The sequence below is a fragment of the Hermetia illucens genome, chromosome 1 (genome assembly GCF_905115235.1).
Source record: "Hermetia illucens chromosome 1, iHerIll2.2.curated.20191125, whole genome shotgun sequence".
In the NCBI taxonomy this organism is placed as follows: Eukaryota; Metazoa; Arthropoda; class Insecta; order Diptera; family Stratiomyidae; genus Hermetia; species Hermetia illucens.
This window is the reverse complement of record NC_051849.1, coordinates 100,647,459-100,665,778: the sequence shown is the minus strand read 5'-3', so window position 1 is coordinate 100,665,778 and position 18,320 is coordinate 100,647,459. Positions and strand designations below refer to the sequence as shown.

General features: G+C 39.5%; 1 protein-coding gene across 8 annotated transcripts in view; it reads right to left on the bottom strand.

The window, feature by feature from the left end:
* LOC119654204 overlaps positions 1–18,320 on the bottom strand; it is an 81,280-nt gene that overhangs the window by 51,272 nt on the left and 11,688 nt on the right. For 5 of the 8 annotated variants that reach the window (XM_038059410.1, XM_038059443.1, XM_038059460.1 and 2 more), the window contains exons 1-3: positions 16,804–16,928; positions 10,805–11,172; positions 2,997–3,104 (exon numbers count right to left, since the gene is read on the bottom strand). In XM_038059410.1, coding sequence (XP_037915338.1) covers positions 2,997–3,104; positions 10,805–10,988 — 292 coding nt within the window. In that variant the 5' untranslated portion in view covers positions 10,989–11,172; positions 16,804–16,928. Of the gene's footprint in view, positions 1–2,996; positions 3,105–10,804; positions 11,173–16,718; positions 16,929–18,320 lie in introns of those variants that run through there. The other 3 variants (XM_038059427.1, XM_038059420.1, XM_038059452.1) reach the window with 3 other exon arrangements.

Sequence of the window (18,320 nt, the reverse complement as noted above, 5' to 3'; positions counted from 1 at the left end):
ATATCACGTAGCTATTTAATCTGGAAGTTGTTTACGAGGAGTTATCCTTTCGAGTCGATTTTAGCCTTTTTATTCCCCCATTCAATCTCCAGCAATTTATAGAAAGCTTTAATACTATCAATTGCAAACCTCTTATGTTGCTGAATGGAACGTCTTCTTCCGTGTTCCAGCATCTCGACAAATTTCTTAATTTGCTCACCAACTTTATGGATATTGCCTCCTTTCACGACTAAGCCTACTTTCATATGGACATTCAAAAGCGTTTGAAGCTCGCATTCGCTGGTACTCCATTGTGGTCCCAGTGGTCTCTCCTATCCATGGGAGTTTCCTTCTTCCCCGATTTCAATCGCCACTATTGGCACTTTCAATATTTTTTATATTATCTGCATCCATGCCCCAACACAAAGCTGTTATCAATATTTCAGTTTTGGGATCATGCGTTTAAAAATATATCAGAACTAATCAGGCACGGTCCATCCGACGTAAGCGTATTTTGAGGCCAGGGATTTAACGGAACGGAGATGTATAGAGTTTAGGTTGAAAGCCATTTCGGAAAAATCTCACATTACGCACTCATGTAACAGAAAACTGCAAATACCAATCCGAAGTTAACAGTCTAAAACGTGTTTTAAGTGGTACTTCCCTATCATGTGGTGTATTCATTCCGCTCCATACTATCATTTTCAGAGCGATCTTCCACTAGCTTTTATACGTATACCCAAGTGTGCCTGGGGAGCAGACTGCCTTGTACGTAAACGTATGTGTCATTGCATGTTGGAATTATAAAAGTGAATTTAGTCCCGTGAGTTAGGGTTTAAGGACACACTGAAATTCTTCCCTGCTTGTCGTAAAATCATAATTATCGTTGGCGCAACAATCCAATTGGATCAGGGCCTTGAAGTGTGTTAGAGCACTTCATTCAAGACCCTAACAATACATTATAGGATATCAGTACCCTATAGGAGGCAATGTGGTCAGCATTACGCTCGCCCGAGATTATTACCTTGATTTGAGTCAGGTACTGATTCACAGCTGAGTCGATTGGTACCAGGCGTCAAATCACGATACAAATTCCACCAAGGCATCTGAAAAGGATAGAAATTTGCAGCTAGCCACTTGCAAATTTTTTAACTTTATTGCTACCGAAACGTCAACAACGCCTCGGATAGAGACTGACCTCAACATTGACCGCTAAGCATATATGTGTGATCCACCTGTCGCTCGATAATAAGCGAGCTATCTTGCTGATCCGGTAACTCGCCTGAGAATATCGATGAGAAAATACCCTTTATTGGTGGACTGACTGCGGAATCGTACAAACGAATTGACGAACGGAAGAAATTGAAGGCTTTATCGGCTGTTGCGGGTGATGGCAGGCGTGACGGAATCGAGCTCCAAGACCGTGTTAAAAGAGGATTTGTTATTTCGCTAGTCATTATAGCGGAAGCTGTCGCAGATTGCAATGTTTTTAGAATCGAATACCGCATCTGAAAAGAGCTTGCATGTGGTCGCCGACCCCTCGATGATCCTGTGAGGAAAGTTAGCGATCGACTCCTCATCTACTGTGACGGACAACTGAAGAGAAGGAAAGAAAACTTCCCCACGGTTCTTAACCGTATCACATCCGGTGGGGTGCTGCCTCTTGACGGATTAAGGACCAACCTTAAATTAAACTTAGAGGCCGCAAAATTGGTAAAAGACTTCGAAGCTTGGGTTGTTCATTGTATTTCAGGCAAGTGATAACAATGTTGTTGTTGCTGGGTTGTGTATACAGCTTCTATTCACTAAAAGTAAGTTAATTCTATATTTAGCAATCCCGTTAATTCAATTTATTTGAACAATGTAAAAATTCCTTCGCGGGTTTTTATCGAAATGGCTGTGCCGAACGTTAGGTTCAAAAATTAATATGAGATTCCATTACCTACGAAGCTTGATCGAGCAAAGAGAATGGTGTAGTTGTTATGATATGAATATGCACTGAATATACAACTATATCACATTTGTCAACTAATTGCGGCCATTTTGATCAAGTACGATTTTCTGTTTCATAGAAGAGAGATCTACGAAGTTTTGTGGTCGAGACTCTGATAAAAGCCCATTCCCATTTATTATAACTCGTAGATTTCATTGCTCTAGTTTGGAACTATCGTCTAGGCAACCGTTTACGCAGAACTTCCATACATCCTGTTTCCTCATCCGAGCTTAAATGTTCGTTGATATTCCCTATGACATCATATCATTATTGCTCATATTTGGAGACTAAAGTTCTTTTATATATTCCTTTTTATAACTTTTAAAGTATTTCGTAATTGGTTTTGAATTATTCTGGTTTTTATTAATATATATAAACTTGCATAATACTTTTATGATTTGAGGAGCCATCACTCACATTTTTACAATTTAATGACACATTTCAGTAAGGAGTACTAGACGTTAGAAATGGTAGCATACGAGGGTACTCCAAAGCGGCTTCTCGTTACTTGCGAGGGTAGGTTGAGTGAAGAATGGAGCTGGCTTCTCAACGGTGTCATTATCTAGACTTCGCAAGAGTAAGAGTAAAGAATATTAGGGGCAGAAGTGCCTGGAACCACTCCTACTTCCACTAACTACGGGTGGGCATGTAACTTTAAATCTAAGTTCCCGCGGTTAACAAAATCTAAATTAAATTTTTAGTTTGCAGAGGCGTTCAGGTGAACTTGCGAGTGCGAGCTAACTGAATGAGTTTCTTCAAAATGGCAACTAGCTTTCAACATAATGCTACCAAATGTACTCTAGAAATGAATAATGTTGCAGTATTCTATAAAAATCTGGTTATTCTTAAAATACCGAGTCAACTTTGGACCATGTGTGTGATTTATGATATTCAAATCGGTTAGTAAGATTTGAGCACTGCTGAGTGCGACTTCTCACATCAAAACTGTTTGAAGAATTAGTATTCACACAAATTAATTGTTAACATTAATAAAATATAAAAATTATAATTATACAAAACCTACTCATCTGAGCAATACGATAATCGAGTTGCTTTCTATAAGCTTGGTCTCCAAGCGACTTGGATAAATTCAGGAAATTATCCCTGTCAAGAACAACATCACAACATGACACTGTTTTCAAATTGAAGAAAGAGAGAACAAAATTGTTGATACAATAAATAAAATGTTGTTGATATAATAATTGAATTATTGATCACTGTTACTATTTGTATACTTATAACTAATAAAAGCAGAAAAAGTGGGTAGGCTTGTAACACCTATCGGCCTGGAACTTATCTTGATACTTTATAGCGATGTCAAAGCAGAGCAATATTCTAGACTAAGGTATTCCATTAGAGGGGGCGTCAACTTTATATATATACACATACGTTATTAACCTTATTTGAGCAGGAAATATTGGGGATATATTCATTGTTTTTTTTTTCAAATTTTACGGTTGGGTAGTTTCTGACAATAAGCCCTTCCTACTTTAAGTTCGCACTTTTTAGCCCCTCACTCCCCTAGTCTGGAACCGATGTTAAATCTGAGCCTGTTTTGTAAACTACTAATTGAAACCTGTCATCGCCTATATTCGCAAAAATAAGTTCTGCACCCCTTCTTCACTTGTATGAAGACTTCCTCTAAAGTCTATATGAAATTACGCCTGCCATTATGTGTGAGATCTGCATATGCCACAATGTAATATTAGACTTGATCATGTAAACAGGTTGCATTCGGGAGTACTGCAAACACAAATTAACTTCTTATATTTCATTTATCATTCACGGGTAATTTGAATTCTTTTTTGTGTTGTATAACAAAAGTTAACATTCTTCCATCTAATATTGCTTGCGTATGGAGAATATTGACCGGGGCATCTGCAGAATGTGTGATGAGTTTAGTAAAGTAAGAATTTAGCAACATAAGGAAAATTTATGTATAAAAGTACTGTTCAATAAAGTAAGCAAGACTTCTGTTCTTTTAAAGCTAGCGGTGAGTCTGCCCTAGCGATTGATTCAAATTCCTTGGCTCTTAGCTAGTTTGAAATTGGAAGATCGGTTTCCAACTCAACATTTTTGGTCCGTCGAGCCGGATATAGGCAATTTCGACGTAACCAATACTCATCATCTCCGCCGACAAATTGGTTTCTGAGCGATTCAGTATGCCAGAAACAAGGGGTGAAAAGGCGCCATCCGCAAGCACTACTGTGCAATACGACAACTTTTGGAGCATCGCCAGATTGAGGACGAACTATATGAAAGACAGGCTCCAACAACTGGACGGCATGTCAGGGGCAACAACCGCTAATCATTGCCGAGACTGTCACCAACTCTAAGCAACGCGACTCGTACCTTGACGAGTTCAAACGACATGCGGGAGTACTATTTACATCTTCTATCAGCATTCAAAGACGGTATCAGGTGATATCAAAGCGGCACGAACAACGAAGAAAACCGCACTGGGGCGGTCGGATTAGGAGCGAACCGGATCCAGTTTGTGCGATTATTGATCCCGAGATTCGATGAGAACTATACTTAGTGCAGAATCTTCATCGACTTGTTCACCTCGATGATGAACAAAAATGAGTCATTGTCTGCAGCCGTGAAAATACAGTATTTGAAGACTCATTTGGTTGGAGAAGCAGTACGTGTTATCCAGCACGTGGACATCAATAACGACAACTACGAGACAGTGATGGAGCTGCTCCGTGAAAGGTTTGACCACAAACGAGCAATCGCGTGGAATTATCTGCTCAAATTTTAAAAATTGCCTACTGCTAGGGAAGAACGGTTACGCGAGTTTGAGAACAAATGGCCAAAAGGCAGTTTGGTTACCGAGAATGCTGCAGCCGATATCGAAGTATGAACTGACAACATGTGCCTCGTGAGCGTCAGAAGCATAAATAGCTCGGACATCACCCAGAAGTTTTCATCGTTCACGAAGTTTATCAGGGTCATAGCATATTGTCGTAGATGGAAGAATATGTTGAATAACTCATTTTTATCTACCTCAGAGGTGAAGGAAACGGAAACTTGTTGCATCCGGATGATCCAACATGAGGCATTTCTAACCGGAATCGATTTCCTTGCCAATGAAAGACAATTGCCTAACTCTAGCCATCTTATAAGGCTAGCACCATTCCTGGATACTGAGAGGATACTCAGAGTAGGTGGGAGAATAGAGAAAAGTGCAGTGAGTCACGACATGAAGCATCAAATGATTTTACCACGGGGGCACGTAGCCAACTTGATCATCAAACATTACCACCATCTCAACCTACATGGAGGAGAGTAGTTGGTTCCTGCTACGATTCGTACGAACTTTTGGATTGTGGATGGAGCCACGGCAGTCAAGTCAGTTATCAGGAAATGCGTGACGTGCTATAAGGTCAACGCAAGACCGAGTCATCAAATGAGGAGCCAACTACCACAGGAGCGAGTTCGACCAGGAAAGCCCTTCGGTCGAGCGCGTTCTATACCCGCTTTACGCTGGTCCCATCATTATTAAATGGAGCAGTAGACGAGGATCCGAGGACAATAGGTGTAACGGTTTCGAAAAAAAGTGCATGGAACAGACAGGCAATCAGAGAAACAACAGACAGCAAAGCGATTCTGATAAGATTTTTGTTTTTGCACAAAACTTTAAAGATGAAGTGGCTTAAAAGTACCTGGAGTAGTTGAAGGAGAAATAAATCGATGGACTGATACTTGGCATTCGTTTTTGGATATGACACGTTTTGTAGCGGACTAGACTTATAGGCATCAGAAAAAGAGTTCACTGCTTTCTTGGGTTCATTTCAGCTGGTGTCACTAACTCACAACGATTCGCTATTTTAGATAGCAAATACTTTGCTAAAGTGTAATCAAACTGGAGCTCCAATGAGAACATTTTGGGCTGCGATAAATCTTTTGTTCTCGCTGCTCTTCGCTGTTTTAATGTCTTTAGTTAACTACTGAACATATAGGGCACTCTTATAGTTTGCTATGTGACTATTGGTATAATCGCTACTTTGTTTGTCAGAAAAAAGCTTTTTATTCATTGCGTAGTTTGTACCCGTAGGTCTAGAATCCTTTTCTTTCAACATTAATTTAAAATTTACTTTCTAAGCTAAAATCAAACGGAAGATTTATGTTCGCCTCGATATGAGACCAAAGTAGATGAAGGCAGACCTCAAAAATTCTCTTGAATCATTAGTACTTAGATATAATAAAGGAAAAAAATTATCTGTGTTTCAGTCTTTCAGTCTTTTGCTTAAGAAACTTATTTAAACTCCATAAAAATGGAAGAATGTTGTGTTAAAATTGGATATTTTTATTGCGCAGTTTCAACATTCTTACATTGTGCAAATTATTATCTATTTTCCTCACCACTCAGAACAGCCTCCCCCCCCCTTTCATCGTTTTGTGGGGTTTCCTTTTCTTTTCTCATAATTTTCATAACTAATGGAGATAAGGACGTTTTAAGTTTTCCATAATTGACCTCAATTTTTGGGCAATTTTGTCCCCATTCAGAACTACCTACAAATATATGGTATGTCCCATTTGGCATATCTTCCTCTCCTCCTAAACTAGTGATTTCGCTAAACAGATATATTGGCTTTTAAATCTATCTCAATTAGACACTAGCCGTAAACTTCATTAGCACGCATATGCTACATACCTACATACACAAATGCCTGTTTGGAGTAATTGATGACTCAAACAAATTAATTCTTTGCGACCCCATTCATACAATATGACCTGGCTTGGTTGTGGTATTGAAGAATTGATATGTCATGGTGACGTCATACACGTTGTATTATAGAATGCACGAAATTCACAAAAAATGGCAAAGTTTCACCCCTATAACTTTGTTAATAATATAGGGCCTACAAATAAGTTATGTCGGTTTTTTCTTTAAATTTGAAGCTTTATTGTGAAAAATTGGTTATACATTCATTGTTCAAAGTATTGCCCATCGCTAGCCACAACTTTCTTCCATCTTTCAGGCAATTCATAGATACTATCGCGCCAAAAATTGGCCTGCTTGGCCGCTATCCACTCATCGAGCCATTTTTTGAGTTCGTCGTAATTGGAGAAGTGCTGGTCAGCCAAGCCATGCTGCATTGACCGGAACAAATGGTAATCAGAAGGAGCAATGTCTGGAGAGTACAGCGGGTGGGGTAGGACTTCCCATTTCAACGTTTCTAGATATGTTTTAACGGGCTGTGCAACATGTGGACGAGCATTGTCATGTTGCAAAATAACTTTATCATGCCTTTGCTGGTATTGCGGCCGTTTTTTCTTGAGTTCGCGGCTCAAACGCATCATTTGACGTCGGTAGAGTTTGCCCGTGACCGTTTCGTTCGGTTTTAGCAGCTTATAGTATACCACACCCAGCTGGTCCCACCATATACACGGCATGATCTTCTCACCATGAATATTCGCTTTGGCCGTCGATGATGAGGCATGGCCGGGGTATCCCCACGTTGCCCGACGCTTGGGATTATCGTAATGAATCCACTTCTCATCGCCAGTAACTATTCGATGCAGAAAACCCTTCCTTTCTTGTCGTTGGATCAGATGTTCACAAGTGAAAAAACGGCGTTCGACGTCTCTTGGCTTCAGTTCATACGCAACCCAACTTCCGACCTTTCGGATCATTTCCGTTGCTTTTAAACGGTTGGAAATGGCTTGCTGAGTGAGTCCAAGTGTTTTTTCAAGTTCTTCATCCGTTTGCGATGGATCTTGGTCGAGCAATGCCTCTAATTCTTCATCTTCAAAAATTGTTGGCCGTCCGGCGCGCTCTTCGTCTTCCAAGTCAAAATTGCCACTTTTAAACCGTCCAAACCACCTCTGACACGTTCGTTCAGATAGAGCATGGTCACCATAAACTTCCACCAAAATGCGATGACTTTCGGTTGCTTTTTTCTTCATATTGAAATAATGAAGTAGAACTCCCCGCAAAAACACATTATTTGGTACAAAATTGGCCATTTTCGTTGATGAAAAAAGTATTGTTGTTTATACTTCAATTAAATAATTTATACTGACGTTTGTGCCTATTGACAGTAGCTTTCCGATGAATGTTTGGAAATGTGGATCAATGGAATAAAAAACAAGCTACGCCATCTATTGTGAAAACCGACAGAACTTATTTGTAGGCCTAATAGCTAGATTCAAACTTGACCAAAGTGTACCTTATGTTATCCCTCACATCTGTGCCAAATTTTGTACTTCTGAGATGCACATAAGGAGGGTTGCCGGAAAAATTTCTAAAAAATGGAAATATACAATTATTAAGTTTATTTGTGCAAATATCGATACCGGATGTATTTTGAGGTCTAGATTTCGTAGAGATTTTCCAGATTTTTCGGCTGGATAGATTCTGAGAACGAGACCTGTTACACTTTTTGAGGATCATGTTTTGAACCCTCACTCTCCTATGCTCCACATGTAGAGGGAGCCCCCCTTAAACTTCACACAAAAAGGCACAACTATATATAAAGGGAACAACAGATCGCATATAAAGGGAACAACAGATCGCATATAAAGGGAACAACAGATCTCACGCTCTCATCAATTTTCGTGACAATCGGTCTAGCCGTTTCCGAATAAATCGGGTATGACAGACAGACGGATGGACAGACATCGAATCGATTCTAATAAGGTTTTGTTTCACACAAAACCTTAAAAACACGAACTGCTTCTGTGAAAGTGAAATCTTTTCGCCCATCAACGAGCTCAAGCGGAGTAAAGTCACCGGCGCGCCGGATCTCTGTGGAAATGTTTCTTGCGACCGCTCCAGTTTCTGCAGAGCCGTGGAAAATTCAGAAAAAATCGTGGGAATGTGGAGTTTTTCTCAGTGAGCGAAAGAAGGTCATGGGGATTCCGAAAAAGGGCAACCATTTTGAATCATTTGAAAGGCATAGATATTAAATGAATAATCATTGAAAGCAGGCTGGTATCCTCCGGTGTGACCACATCAACACTTTGTGATACAGTGTACGGAGTTCAAATCTCCGCTTTACCTCCTCTTCATCGATTTCGAGACATTTTTCGGCAGCGCCAATAGGAACTGTGCGTGTATGAGGTGCTTCATGAAGGAGGGCCATTCCAAGCTCTAGATCCGCTTTCTCTGTTTTGTCCAAAACTGAAGTGTTCATATCTCCACAGCAACATAAAGTTTAAGGATACACGGAAAATAGTTCTCATTGTTACTTCAAAGACTTCATTGATACCTGTCTCTGTCTTATCGGGGTAGTGTAGCATGATACAACCTCGAACAAAGAACTACGCTGACGTGCGAGTTGCATCAGAATCCACTCTCTCAAAGCGGACCATTTAGGGGACATATGACATATGACTCCCCTTATCCGCTAGCGGCAACGCCCACTTCAAGTGAGATAAAGATATAATGCTTTCTGCTCTTATTCAGCTCAATGAAACTGGAGAAACGTATTTCGGTCTACATTCCAGCGGATGAAATTAGTTATTTGGTAACTCAACAATATTGAATCCTTTTTAAGTTAATCAGGATCTGTTATCTTATTGCGAACAGGCAATAAACATAATTATCGTTGGCTCTTAGAGACTGTTGCCGCAGCAGGGAAATTTTCAGCAATCAGAACAAGTCAGTAACAGGAATTTCAGCGCTTAGGATAGATATGAAAGATTTCGTATATTTCGTAAGAAAGTACATTTCCGACTGTTCCAGATATTAGATAATAGTGTATATGAATTTAATGTAACCTGGCTCTGTTTAGGGAAACAATAAATTCACCAAAGAATGAAAATGGATCAATGCTAGCAGCCAATGATGAACTACGTTATGAAATTGCGTTACGCAGCAGCGCAACTTGGGTGAAGTGGTGTTCCACAAATGGCGTTCTTGTGATTGACGAATCAATGAGTGTATCAAATCCAAAATTTAATGCAGTGTCGTTCACCCTGTCGTGCTTTATGGTTTTGAAGTCTGGTCGACTATTAAAAATACTGAACGGCGTCATGTAACGCGAAATGATCACATCCGAAATGAGGACATCCGCGATCGTCGATGTCAAGGATATGTAATTCTAACTGACGCGAATTCATTTTAAGATTGGTGTGTGTATCGAAGTCGGAGAAAAATTACCAAAATGCTGATCGAGACGATCGTCTGATACGCTAGATGGTGGTGGGAGAACCTCTCGACTCTATCTAAATCAGGCCTATGTCTGAGCAAAATGAAACAATTAATCAAGGCGAGACAGTAACGCTTCTGAAAGGCACAAAGGCTAAAGAAGGAGAAGAAAAAGGGAGTAGTTCTAGGCTTGCTTGTAATGCTAGGATAAATGTAAGAGGTGTTTTCTGCAAATTTCGATAATATATGTATGTAGGTGCTACTTTGACCTTTATGTGAGAAGATATCGGATTGGAATGTATTTGGGACCTTAAAATTTATTTAGAGGCACTACCTATTTCCTTTACTAGTACGTAAAGTACTAATCAAGACTTTTCATTTGACACTCCACGCGGGGTATAACAGACTTCGACTCAGGCAGCAAACCGGTTTTAATAAGGTTTCATTTTACACAAAACCTGAAAAACAAACTCGAGGAGGTTTTTGCAGTACTTTCATAAATGATCAGACCGTGTTCATAGGAAAATATAACTGTCCTTCAGAGGATGCTATTAATTTGTCTCTTCTGATATGATTCTCTCTGTCTTTATTTACTGCATTCATCATTTTACGTAGCAAATCTAGCAGGATCCATGCCAACTTAATACTATTTCAATATTATAAAGTATTGCTCTGCTTTGGATAAAATGCTTTTATCTTATAATAATATTATCTGTTATCACAACACTCACCTGTTCCGTGATGTCCTTTCAGCGCCGGTTGCTTTGGTGTACCGCTTCCCATCATCATCGGGTAGAAAACTTTTGGCCATAGTATCGCAATGCATCCAACGACGGTCATTAGCACGAAGAAAGTTTTCTTCGGTCCAATGCCGGGAGGATCCATCTGATGAGTTGTAGCAGGTGTGTTCCGCATATTTCCTTATTTGTATTTCCTGTATTTTCGTTCACTAGAACTTCACTAACTGATAAATTCAGTAAATTTCATTAATAAAAACTTTTAGAAAGTCACACTTTCACTCTCACTACATTTAGACTATTTGGTTTCGATGAGAAGTTTTGTTTCATTTAATTTTGCATGATTTTTAATATAAAAATCACTGAAATGAGAGAAATGGATCGAAATATTTTGTTAGTATTATTCATTTATCTTACATAAATACTGAATTTTCATTTAACAGATTTTTCGAAATTGTGGTTATCGTCCGGTCGAAATTATCAACATTATATCGGTTATGTATTATTTTCCACGAAAATAGATTTGTCCATGTCTTATTGTGCAAAATCTTGATGCAAGTGCAGGTTTAAAATTATGTATTGCAAATGCGCGTAAAGGTTTATACTCGGAGACAGAAATTTTCTTTGAATGGGATGAGATGCCAAGAATCAAAGTATCATTTGGAAAGGTTAGAGGTAGAGGAGAATCGCTGGGAGAAATGTATATCCTTCTTGCAAGGACTATTTATAAATACAAAAATATATTTGAAGAATTCTTGTCGGGTTTCTTTGTTAGGTTAGAATCTTTAGAAGAAGAAAAAGAAGAATCTAGAGGGTACTGTAATCCTGTAGTGTACCGTTACGGTCTTGAATGAAATGCTCTAATACACTTCAAGGCCCTGACCCAATTGGATTGTTGCGACAACGATTATTATTATTATTAAGTATTGATCATCGTTAATGTGCTATCTGTAACGAAACAGACGCAGCATGACCATTAAGCATTACTGGTTCGTTTAGAATGCCTAGAGGCCCTATCTAAAATTAAAGTTAATTTGAGGACCATACGTTTCAAGTTTGATTGATGATCTACTAGGAACTGATAGATCAAAAACTGATTGTACCTAATATATCGAACCAGGCCCATCAGCGTAACATCGCCAAACATATTCTGGACGTCATCACAGTTAATAGGCACCCCAACCAGGCTATTCATAGTTTAATTGACGAAGGTAGGAGAATTCTTGAACGACAAGCGCTTATCAAACATGTATGTATTTTTCTTTTCCGTTCCTTTCTGGAGTATAGGGCATTCAAACAGTCACATAAATATACAGCCAGGATTCGAAGTCTAGGGAACGAAACCGAGAGGCTGACGCGCAACCACTTTAACTACCACACAAGTTATCAAGCAAACTCTAGTTCAACAAACCAACACGAGAATACTATTGGTGGTTGAAGGAATGCTGTAGAAACATGGTTTAGACGTCATTACCAGTACCAGGAATGACAAACTTAAAACTCTTTCGTGATCAGCAAACGAGGCAAAAAGACCAAATGATCAAATTTGAGTGTACATGGACAGACTAGAAACAAATCCGCATTGGTGACGGGAACGATAAGCATAAAATTAGTGGAACACATAAAGAAAGAGCTGACATGATCGAAAAGGAGATTTATAAAATCCATAGCGACAAAGTTCTCGACAAAGACCAAAAGAGCAAACATTCTGCCTTGTTCAAATTTATTAGGAGGCACACTCTACATTTTAATTATAACATCTATTCCAGCGGCGAGTGCGAACAGAAGAGAAGTGTATTTTTCCCATGTGGTGCTCGATATATTAACCTCCCTTGGATTTTTTCTGACAATCAAAATAAATGCCGTCTTTTCAACCTTTTCATATATTATTATTGGGGTTTTGAATTATTATACAAAATTTTCAACTGAAGAATTTGATAATCCTCTCTCTCTCTACTAAAGGAAAAACATAAGCGTTGTTCAGACCAGAACTACAGATATGTAGAATATTGTGTAAAGGAAGAAGGATGGATAACTACGCCACCGCTGCGTCTCAGGGGGTAGATGAAAAAAGTGCAAGAATTTTGTAGTCTTGCAGATTACTCACTGAAGAAGTTATCACCACAACTGGCAGTTAGGTATAAAATGTGAATTCAAAAAAGAGGAAAAGGAGGAACTTAAGCTCCGGACGGATAACCGGCGGGTGCCGTCTGAGAGCAGGGCGTCGGATCCGCTAATCGTGGGGCGGTTCGACGCCGAGGCTCCACAATGACCAGCAGCGTGGCTCCGAAACTCCCATAACCTGCGGCGTCCGCTTCAGCAGGTTCATCTAGGCAGCGGATGAAATGGGCTGAGGAAATAAACCTCTTTATCATCTGCTTCTACTACGAAATAACCAGAGATTCGTCGAACGTTTCCCACAATATATACAGTCATCAGGTAGAGTGTTTGACTTGAAGTCATCGCGGACACTGGTGACCAAGAGTTGACGGGGCCGATGCGGCGGCATCAACAACACCACGCCGTACTGCAGGCAATTGTTACAGTACTCGTGGAAGCACACTTCTTCACCGTCCAGCTGAAGTCTCCACTAAGGTACAGGACGAATTGTAAACAGCGTGTATATAATTCTCGGAAATGGATCCTTTGCATAAAGAAGGTATTTCCAGGCTCTATGCGTCTCCAGCAACTCCGAGAATTCTATATCAAATCAATGATGAGACTGCATCTCGACGGTGATATGCTGCTCGATATGCTGATATGTCACTGCTGCAACTATAATCACTTGTGAATTGTGGTGTAGTTGCAGCTGTCGGATTACACGGTCAGAAGAATCGCTTTCGCGTTATTAGTGTGAGTGACCGAGGAGATTCATCATGGAAAATTCGTGTAGAACGTCGGCGGGATTAAGTATGGCAGGGCCCCGTTAGGATGACTCAAATTTGCACTGGCGGACGGGTGAAGAATAAGTAGTAGAGGGTTTTCCGGAACTATGTCATTCCCATTGAAGCATCAGTAGCTGAATTTCTGGACACACTAAAGCAAAACTTTCTGGCGTATCTAATGGATGACGATGGTCTGGAGAAAGTCACTCCAGACATATTCAGAATGCAACGTTCGCGAGGAACCAGCGAAAGTTTTGCAGGGACGTGGTTGGCGCTGCGGCACATTATCATCACGGTAAACATGAAGAATAGATGGCTATGTACTGAGGAACTCTTTGCCATTCAGGACGACTTTGCCGCCATTCGAGCTTATAAAAAGCTTATAATGAAAGAGCGGGTGGAGAATGACGTACTTAAAGAATATGTAATAAAAAAAATTTTGATTTCCGGGCGCATCACAAGTGTATATAACTTCTGGAATAGGGCCCAGTAAACTTTTCTTTTGGACAGTAATTGCCCCCCATATATTATTCCTTTTTTATAACTTTGTAGTTTTGTTGCGAATTTACTCAATTATTTTCTGATTTTTTTATATCCATTTTCACGTGTAGAATTATTTTGAATTTGAGCTTAATTTTATTATTTGCATTTTTTTAAGTTTTGATTTGAGTACCTTTACTTCTATCCTGTAGCTTCCCACAATAGAATCAAGTAGATTTAGGTCTACAAATGTCGGAATGGGAGGGCATCCAAAACCGCAACTCATCACATCTGTAATTGAGAGTGCGTTGAGGGAGGGAGATATTTACCGTCAGTTTTCACTTGAGATACGTCGTGAGATGTTCGGAAGGGTAGTTTCTATTTTGTTGAATGTATAAATGCGAGAATGCCAAGACACCCGAAATTCGCCTCACACTGTACCTGAAATTGAATCAATTAAGTGAGAGGTATCATCGCCAGTCTGGCTTCGTATTGGTCGCCTAGTCAGATTTAAAGGGTAATTCGGGTCTGCACACGCATTTGTGGTTTTAGTTTGGCGGATTCCTCTTCAGACCGCAGAGACAATGAGTTGTAGCTTGTGAAAAATGATACAGAGGAGCAAAGGCGACAAGAATCTCCCCCACTCTACCGAGTAGAGAGACTAGTTAGTGAGTAGGTGTCTTTGAACACTTCTGAAGAGTTGGCTGATCGGAATGTCAACTGAGGATAGTATTCTAGCTATAAATTGAATTTCAAGATTTTCTTAGATTTGACTAGTGTAATTCATTAAGAACACTTAACTTTTCAACAGAAAGAAAAGGTGGAAATAACCTCGTAACTTCCAGTAACACTCATGCTACTAAGTCTTAAGAATCAGGAGTTCCGTTGGTTCATAAATACTGACCAAATATCGTTTACCTCATGAATGTTGGCTTTACGCAACAACGTAAGAATCTGAAATGATTACGATCATCAAGATTTCTAAAATGGAAGGGCATTAATTACCTGGACTTATCGATATCTTGGAAGATATAGTATGCCCCGGGTGATTCTCTAATTTGTAATTTGTCCCATTCTCCAAACAAAAGAACCATCATCTTTTCTAGTCCACCTTATAAACCTTAAAGCAGCCCATACACGCTCAACATTATTGTGCAATATGAATTGCACAATATTCTGAAGGGGGCTGCTAGTTTGGTTTGCCCAAAAAATTAGACCGTATGGAGGGGATATTGCAGAACCTTTTAATATTGCCCACATACGATCAATTACATTGTACAAACCAAAATATTGAGCGCGAATGAGCCGCTTAATATTTCTATTCTTCACTTTCACTGTTGTTGTTTCTGAATAAAGGTCTTTATGAGAAGTTGTGAATTGAATAATTAGTCGTTGTAGAAGCGTATGTAATTGTCTTGTTCCTTAGAATTATTCAGTGGCTATGAAACGCGTTACATCGCAAAGGTGTTAAAAATGCAGCTTTCCACCAAGCAGTTGACTATGCTAGTGTTCAACAGTAACCAATAAAAGTTTGAATCCAAAAAAAGAGTAGTCAATAGCAACAAAACGTGGTTTTGCCAACTTTCTCCGAAGCACTAGTTAACGAACGCACCTTTATCAAAAAAACTGACAAAACCTGAAAAACTAAAAATATGCAGCTGTTGAATTGCATTGAATTATTACTTGTCAGTTGTTTTTTTTTTATAGCAAAATCTTCGAAAGAACACATTGAAATATTTGGTAGATCAGAAAATATGATTAATTGTGTGATTCGAGTGATTGCTTGCAGATTTATTTTTGGAGGTAGTCTCCTTAGAAGAAATGGGATACGGTTGAAGATTTATAGGTCAGTCTTTAGTCCATTTTGACACATTTCAAAAACTGATCTGTATGCGGCGTACTTATATGGATGCCTTCATCTAGATATACTCCACCATATTTAATAAAAGAGAATGTTACACCATTTTAATTCATTCAAATATTTCCTTGTTTAAACCAAGATCACGTAACGAAAAACATGAATTTCTCCGCTAATTTCCACTGGTTCATAAATTTCCCAGGGTTACATTGTTTATATGCTAATTTTAGTTGGGCTATAGCATTTCCATCCGCCGGCAGCAGTCATGTGTGTATAAGCAATCGAATAAAATTTAACTAAAATACATAATTTTCCTAACTGCACTGCATTTAAGTGTTTTAAAATTCATCATAAATATCGGTGAAAGGCTCGCAAAATCCGGAGTTTACAACTAATAAATTTTGGCAGAACACAGTTTTTATATTTAGCACATCACTCATACTCGACGAGTTTTGCACAGAAATGCGCGCAACCTGGATTTGGTAGTCGACTTTTATATATTTGTGAGAATTATATTTCTTTTATTTATCTTGCACCAACCGCTTAATAAATGTGTATTTTAGATGATTTTTATAATAAAATCTAAGATTTATCCAAATAGAAGGAAAAAATTATTAATTCACATTCTTTGAACCGGCAGCAACCGACGAGTATTTATAAAAATTCAAAAGCGAATTGAAATTACGCAATCTTGAAGTCGCTCGAGGAAAAGAAATCGGAGCGCATTGAAACTTAAATCAGGAAAAGAAACTGATGGAAATGATAATTACAGAAATCAATTAAAGATACTCTCTTTACGTCTTTTCGATTAGTTCGACGCTATCGTTCGAACTGGTCAAAGAAAATTTTCCGACTAATTCGAAAACCATGAGTTTTCTTTTCCCCGCTCCCATGGCGAGACCTTGCAACGATTTTGGCTGTGTGCCGTGAATCTTTTTCAGAAGAAAAATCTTGTTAATAAAATTCAAAATCGTTTCATGTACGAGTTATTGTTGGAAACATCTGATCAACGGGAGAATGATTCAAGGGAAAAGTTGGAAGTGCGGTCAATTTTCACTGTGTTCTCCATTAACTTCTTTTTCCAGATTCATGCACAGTTGGAACAACGTTTCCGTAGAAGCAGTGAAAGGTGGAAAAGAGTCTATCTCAGAAGCGAAACTATATCTTTCGTGTAAGATACAGATAATTGTTTCAAGTGTAAAGTTGAACCAACTAGAAATGCAAAAATAATAATGGAATGCCTGCACAATTAAATTCACGAGCAATTTAATTTTTAATTATTCAAACAGACAATCAGATGCCCATATATGCGTAAAGGTAAAGCCTGCACACAATACGGTAATAGCACGAATAAGTATGTGTGCACTCGAATATGTTACTCTGAAAGTAATGAAAAATGAACCCTTCTACCCTTGCCTTGTTTGTTTACAAAATTGTTCATTGCACGCATTCAATCATAATCACATAATTTTTACGAAAAACGAGTGGTGCATTTATGCGCAGAGTGTCGGATTCCCGCAACGATACGTTGTCGGACTACCAACTAAATACCTCCCCATTGTCAGAGAGCTAATCTGGAACCGGTTGTCACATTACTTCGGGCTAGTCCCCGAACTCTCCCGTCTTGCGTAGCCTTCAAATCAGGGAATTCTTTTCACCAACGAGAGGGAAGAGGAGGAAGGGAACTGTCAGGAATCCCCTACCATTCGGCTCCTCCACCGGTCGACCTCTCTCTTCTTAGCAACGAGAAGGAGCCGGACGTAATGGGCAACACGGCTCCACCTGTCAGCACTCCTAAGCATCCTCGACAATGTTGTCTGGAGTGAAATCCCCTGTGCTTAAAGGGAGCTGCTGACAAATCACATCCCACGTTCCACAAGAAAAAAAAGTGTGATGATTGCAAAACAAAAAATCCGGAGATCGTGCCTTTCCAACCGTGTACAGGTAAGATTGAAAGCCTCCATGCCTACTTAAAAACTGGATAAGGAAATAATCAGTCTCACCATGCCTCCGATTCAGCCACGCACCTAAGTTGCCAATGAGCCGCGTAGTCCATTTGCCTCTAGTTTTATTTTGCCAAGAGTGTTGGCACTCGTCTAGGGTGCGTTGCCTTTCTTCACAAGCAACAACCTCCCTTGGCTCTTCCCTCTTACGCTTGTATATGGCTTGACGCTCCTTAGCAAGAAGGGCAACGGGGATCACTCCCGCAATCACCATCACGGCCGGTTCAGAGACAGTGCGGTACGCACCAAGCTCCCCATCTCTATACTTGCGCGAAACGCTTACG